The 7,159-nt window shown below is 29.7% G+C and overlaps 1 protein-coding gene across 1 annotated transcript; it reads right to left on the bottom strand.

The window, feature by feature from the left end:
- Positions 1 to 2,587: 2,587 nt before the first annotated feature.
- LOC117905847 (receptor-like protein 6) lies at positions 2,588 to 5,629 on the bottom strand. The gene has a single exon (XM_034818707.1). It carries the CDS (start codon positions 5,627 to 5,629, stop codon positions 2,867 to 2,869), a length of 2,763 nt encoding a protein of 920 aa, XP_034674598.1. The 3' UTR covers positions 2,588 to 2,866.
- Between the last annotated feature and the right edge of the window lie 1,530 nt (positions 5,630 to 7,159).

Genomic DNA, 7,159 nt, shown 5'->3' with positions numbered 1-7,159 from the left:
CTTGATCATCTTTCCACAAAACCGTGTGGAAGCATCAACCATTGACTTGGGTCAATAATGAAAAATGATAAAGGAAATATCTTGAGAAAATATCATGGTAAGAAAATGAAAAGAGATAAAAAAAAATGATAGAAAATTTTAAAAATAGATTTAAATATGATAAATTAATTTTATATTCTTCTTTAAACTCATTTCACTTTTTTTTTCTTTTATATAAAGATTAAATGATTTAAAAATAAATAAATCTATAATTAATTTTAATTATATTTATTTTCTCTTATATATTTTTTTATAATAAACAAACATCAGAAAATAATTTTTTTAACATTTTTTTTCTCTTATATTTATTATATTTAATTATAAATTAAACCTTGTTTAATGCCCATTACAAGTATGAAAAGTTGGCTAGTGAATTGGGATTGAGAAAACTCAAAAACAGAGAATACTAAAATTAGACCAGCAATTGTATACTAGTGAAGATGGCACCAAATTGCCTGCCATTGAATTGAATCGGGTTGGCCCAGGTCAACTCAATAGGCCCAAATTGAGGCCCAATATGACGTGTGCAGTTTGGGCTGGACTGAGCTTTGAATCATGTTCTAGGCCCAAATCTAAATTTGAGAAGGCCCAAATCCACCTATCCCCTCAAATTTGCTCAATCCAAATGCGTTTGTTTTCGTCTTATAAATCTAATCAAAATTAGAAAATGCGAACCACCTATAGATTTAATCACAACGAACACGCAAATAAGAAATATTAATATTTATTTATTTATTAAAAAAATAGAGGAAGTAAATAAAAAAAAATGAAAATAAAGCATGTGGCAGTAGTGTGGACCCCACTCAAGATTGTATACATTTGGCCTTTTTTTAAAATTTACAATTGAAGCTGAGTTTAATAATAAATAAAAGAGATATGGTGATCAGTTGACTTTTTATATAATAAAAATAAATGTTGAAAATTAATTTTATTAGATTAAATTTCTATACATATTAAAATAAAAATGTGAATGAAAATGGATTCAATTTTTTTATTTTATTTACAAAATAAAATTTGTTATCAATTTCTTCATAGTAAAGATATTATTATTATTATTATTTTTTTAAGGATAGGTTTACTTGTTTTATGAGTGAAAATAATATTTTTAAATGAGTATAATATTCCAATACATGCTTCCTATTACTATCAAGTTATTACATCTATCATGCATTTATGTTGCAACCTACGTGGCACTGATTTTAGTTTCATATTTTTTAAATAATTATTTAAATAGAAAGTGAAAATAAAAATAAACTTTATTATTATAAGGCCACAAAATATCATTGGGTTTTTTTTTTTATCAAAATAAATATTAAAATTTTATTTCTTCGAATTAATAATAAATAATAAATTTTTAAAAAAGTTATGGTAAATAACAACATTTTTATTAAATAATCAAGTATTATATTTTAAAAATCACACTATTCATAATAAATTAATAATATTTAATTATTTATTTTTGCAAAAGAGATGCGAGTATAAATTCCGAAATCACTTACTTTTAAAAATGAATATTATAATTTATATTTTTTTTATTAAAATCAATAATACTGTTTTAAAAATTATAATGCATACTAATATTTTTAAAATAAATATTAATATTTTAAAATGGTAAGAGATAAATATAATATGAATGAATATTAGTTTGTTTAAATGAATAATTATAAAAAAAAATCCTTTTTCTTTATTGATTTTGTGCACTATCTTCAACCTTATTTATTAAAGTCAGATTGATTGAAAACTGTTAAATTATATAATTTATTTATGTTTTTTTCTTCAAATATATATAGAAATTATAGAATTGATTCAAATTTTTTAACATAGATCACTAACAATGATATTCTTTCAAATGAAAAGATATCAAGTGGTCCTTTCGTAAATTTTTCTTTTCCATAATGTGATAGTTGACATTTCTCAATAACATATATTTGAAAAATGATTTCCAATGAAATACCAATTGAGCTTTGGTTGCAATGGTTATGCCTTGTCGTGGTCTAAACTTGGCCTGGTCGCGGCTACTACACATGTTTTAATCAAATAAAATACTAGTTGTTATAATTTACCCATACATATTTAATATAAACAAATTATTGTTCTTTCCCTATATAATAATAAAGTATGAATTATTGAAAAAAGGTGGTGTTTGGAAACACTTTTTGTCTTTTGTTTTTTGTTTTTAAACTCTTCTATAAAATCTCGTCATTTTTTTAGCAAGAGAGGAGATTTATCTTATATTTTCTAAAAGATTTTTTAAAATTTTAAAAACTTTGTGTTCTTAAATTTAAAAAATAATAATAATTAAAAAATAGTTTTGAAAACATAATGTAAGTCCCTACTGGTATAAAAGTTTTGGTTTTTTAAAAGAATAAAAATTAGAAGTATGTCCAAATTCCTACTAAGTCTTTAATATCCATTAGTGTTTGATTAATTTCTAAGATAGAGAAATTGCTATTTGATGAATTTAAAGTTATCATGTTGATTGGAAAAATATTGAACCTAATGACTGTTGCATTGTCACAAAAAAAAAAAAAAAAAGCATTATTTTTATTTTGCAAACAATATTACACTTTTATAATAACAAGTAGATCATTTGCTGACAAATGTAAAATCCATTTATAATATGTAGCACAAAATACAATGCGATTGGAATATGCTACTTTCTTCTTGCTCCTCTTCTACAAGTACCTTTTTTAGACCTTGTGATCTTCTTGAGAATGTTCTCTTCGACCATCGTTGTCAACCATTTAGGTTTCCCAGTTAAGAAAATGAGACACCCAAGAGATAACCCAATTATCAATCCACATCCATATCCCATCAATGTGATTTTCTAATCAAACCCACTTTCAAACTTTGCATCCATCTTTTTTGAAGGCTCTAGTGTTTCATCAGTTGTGCATTTCTTTGATAATGGAAATCCACATAGCCCTGAGTTCCCATTGTATGAATCATTTTCAAATGTCTCAAGTTGATTGCCTCGAGGTATAAATCCAATGAGATTGTTTTGGGAAAGATTCAAAACTTCAAGAAATGTCAAACTTGTTAATTCTTGGGGAATTCTCCCACTGAGCTTGTTTGAAGAGAGGTCCAATGATTCAAGCAACTTCAAATTTCCGAAAGATGATGGGATATGTCCTGCAAGGTTGTTATGAGACAAATTGAGCCCTCGAAGTGAATTAAGATTTCCAATGGACTTTGGAATCTCTCCTTGGAATTTATTGCTTGATAAATCAATTGTTGTGAAAGTATTCAAGATTTTCACAAATTCAATCTCCAACCCCTTGATTGTTACCATTACGGAATCTTGATAATAACTGTCTCCCATATATTTTCTTGTCATGTTGCGTTCATCTATATTCATTGTCGCTTTCAAACTTCTCAAATACATTTCAGGCAAGTCACCCTCAAAATCATTGTGAGCAAGATCAATGATTCTTAGGCTCATGAATGGGGATTTGATTTTGGAACGCCTTATATGACCATGGAAACTATTAGAACGCAAAACAAGAACTTGCAACTTTGGAAGAGTTCCCAACCAATGAGGAAATGTATCATTTATCTCATTATTCCCAAGGTCTAGAACTTCAAGTTTTTGACAAATGATCAAAGATCGAGGTACAAGGCCTTCCAATTGATTATCGTTGAAGTCAAGATTCCTGATAGCATTGCCCTTTAAAAATGTTTGAGGAATGATGCCATGAAATCGATTCCTTCGTAAATTCAAAACAGAGAGATCTTTGCTAAAATTCCCCAAACAATGAGGAAGCACGCCACTCAAGTTGTTGTTAGACAAATCAAGAACTCCCATGGAACTCACTTTGCAAATCAACAGTGAGATTTCTCCACTCAATTTGTTATGGGATACTGAAAAGAAAAAAGTAGAATTTGGAGGAGTTGGAAGTGGTCCTTGCAACAAGTTGGAATGAAGATCTAGAATTCCTATATTTTTCCATGGAAGCATCTCAAACCCACTTATCAAGTTACAAGAGAGATTCAAGTATCCTAGTGTATCCTTTCCTATATTCCACGACCAAACTCCACTAATCTTATTGTTTGAAAGGTCTAGCCTCTCAATGTAGGGTAACATGGACTTGGAATTGCCGGACGTTGTCAATGAGAGCATGTTGTTTGAGAGATCAAGCGAAGTGAGGTTTCTAAGTTTTCCAAAGTTGCTTGTCTCCAAAACGCTACTGAAGTTATTTGAAGAAAGATAAAGATATCTAAGGTTTACAAGCTTAAATATTGAACTTGGAATTGACCCATGTAACTCATTCATGCTCAAATCAATAGACTCTAATGAATCAAATTGGAATTCACCAATATGACCAGTGAGTTTGTTATGATTGAGATATAACCCCACCAACGATGGCAGAGTATACAACCAAGATGGTATTGTCCCGTTCAATAAGTTATATCCTAAGGCGACATAGGATAGACTTAAAAACCCATTTACAAAAGAAGGAATGACTCCTTCTAGCTGATTATCATACAAGTCTAAGACCTGAAGGTTTGTTAGATTTCCAATTGATGATGGAAGCTGACCACTGAAATTGTTGCCATGAAGGCGTAATGAAATTAAATTTCTAAGGTTACTAAAAACATTTGGAATTTTACCACTAAAAAGATTCCTATTGAGGTTCAAGGAAGTGATTTGTGTAAGGTTCTCTAGGGAAGCGGGGATGGATCCTGAGAATTCGCAATTGAAGATATACAAAGTCTGCAAAGACTTTAGATTGCCAATTGAAGCAGGAAGCTCTCCACTGAAATTTGTGGATGATAAATACAATTCCTTGAGGGAATTGTTCTCACTAAATCGTGGAAAGTTTCCACTGAGATCATCATTTCCCTCTAAGTTGAGAACCTCGAGTTTCGGAAGATGAATGTCATGGTCAGGGAATCTCCCATGCAATCCGCACGAAGAGAGATCTAATGATATCAAAGAAGACCGATTTAGCAAGGAATCAGGAAAAACTGAAGAGATGGAAATACCTCCAAGGTGAAGCTTATGCAATTTGGTTAAATTTTGAACCAAAGAATTGAAGCCATGCGGGGCAAATTCTGCATCAGAATTCCAAGAGAGATCAAGTGAAACCAAGTTGGAGAGGTGAGAGATTTCTGATGAAATTGGGCCTGAAAATCCAGAGTCAGAAAGATTGAGATGCGTCAAGCTTGAGAACCGACCAAACCCAGCTGAAACAGAGGACCCACTGAAGTTGTTGAAAGCCAGGTTGAGCCTTTGTAGATGAAGAAAGAGGAAGAGGGTAGTGTTGGAATGGATGGTGCCAAAGAGCCAGCTGCAACTGAGGTCCAACTCAATTACATGGCCTGTCACCCAATCACATGTGACCCCATCCCATGAGCAGCAATCACTACCCTTTTTCCAAGACTCTGTTTTGGGATAAGACGTGACACCATAGTAATGGCAATCTAAAGAACTGGAATTGTTGACGGAGAATGATTGCTTAAGGTGGAGCAAAGCAAGGGTCTGGTGATGCGGGCACAGTTGAGTGGAATTAGAGAAAGAGAAAGAGGAGGAAAAAAGCTGAGAGGATGAGAGGAAGAAAAGAAAATAGAGGAGGAGGCGTTTAGACATCATTCTTCCCAAAAGCAATTGAGAGAGTGAGGTGGGATGAGAGAAATGGTGATGAGGATTCTCCACTTTATATGAAAATGATTCACTCTAACTTTACCCCACTCTTCTTCATTATGGAAAACTTCTTGGAAATTTCCAACTCAAATGGAGGACCAGAGAAGACTTTTCTTGTTAAAACTTCTTAGAAAGTCTTTTGATATAAATATAAATAATTTTTTTTCATAAAACAAATTTTAAATTTTATATATGATAATTATATAATTTAATTATATAAAAATTTTCATATATAATCATCAGACATAACCAAAGAACAAAAAAAAAAAATATATGAATTAATTTAAGTTTTAAAAATGATATTCAATTCTAATAGTTTGTCTTTTAGTTGAAACCGAGAAAGTTGAAACTTCCAACTCAATTTAAAAAAAAAAAAATTCATGACTACCATTTTATTTTATTTTATTTTTCGACATTTTCATGACCTAATCTCATTAACAAAATGAAATGAAATAAATTTTAGTAACAACATTATTCTTTTTGTTGAAAGTAAAGTACTTTTACTTTTATTTTGTGTATTTTTACTTTTTGTTGGAAGTAAAGTGTTGTTGAAAGTAAAGTAACACAATTAAATGAAATAAATTAGGTATTGAATATGAATTTAAGTTGAGTTTATTGACTTTCCTTAATCTACTTAAAATAACTTTAACAAATCTTAAAGAAAGGTCTTCTCGGAAATTTCCAGCTTAAACAGGAACAATCAAAAGAAGACCTTTCTTGTTACAGTTTCCAGCTCATTAGAGTTTTAATTATTATTTTTTTTATCAGCACTGGTATAGATTGGGACAGTAAAATAAAATCAAAATACATCATGTAGATTTGAAGTACAAAAATGAAATTTTATAAATAAGAGAAATGAAACCAGAGCACTTGGTTTCAGGGCACACTGGCCTTCATAACAAAGAATGCAAAAAGAAAGATTTCTTATTAGTCTTTTTAAAAATTAATAAATAAATTTCATAAACAAAATTATTATAAAAGGTAAAATTCCACATTCCAAGAATTAACAAATTAAAGCTACATACTCATACGATTTCTAAAACCCCTTAATTAAGTCATAAATGGATTAAAGTGCTGATTATAATTTTTAAAATTGATTACGTAGAATGTGGTTCAAAATAAATGACTTTCTTGACTTTGCCTTCTATGAGTCAAGAAAGTGACACAGCTAATTAGGAGTTTGTAACACAGATAAAATTTAAAATAATAAATCAAAATACAACCTGATGAGTTGAGGTAGAATAATGATATTTTATAAGTAACACTTGATACGAGTCCGATTTGTTAATTTAGGAATGACAACAAGAAGAGTTTAGTATAAGTTACTCTTGTTCCAATCTTAGCCCAATTCTTTACATCAAATCCTAAAACTTGTTCCAAACAATCGAAAAAAAAAAATCTTTTATTAGGTATATTATGATAAATGTCCCAACATCATGCATATTAAAAAATGATTAAAAAAATTAAAATCATTAC

This window comes from Vitis riparia, chromosome 18, assembly GCF_004353265.1.
Source record: "Vitis riparia cultivar Riparia Gloire de Montpellier isolate 1030 chromosome 18, EGFV_Vit.rip_1.0, whole genome shotgun sequence".
In the NCBI taxonomy this organism is placed as follows: domain Eukaryota; kingdom Viridiplantae; phylum Streptophyta; class Magnoliopsida; order Vitales; family Vitaceae; genus Vitis; species Vitis riparia.
The sequence above is the reverse complement of the archived record's forward strand: the minus strand, read 5'-3'. Positions and strand labels throughout refer to the sequence as shown.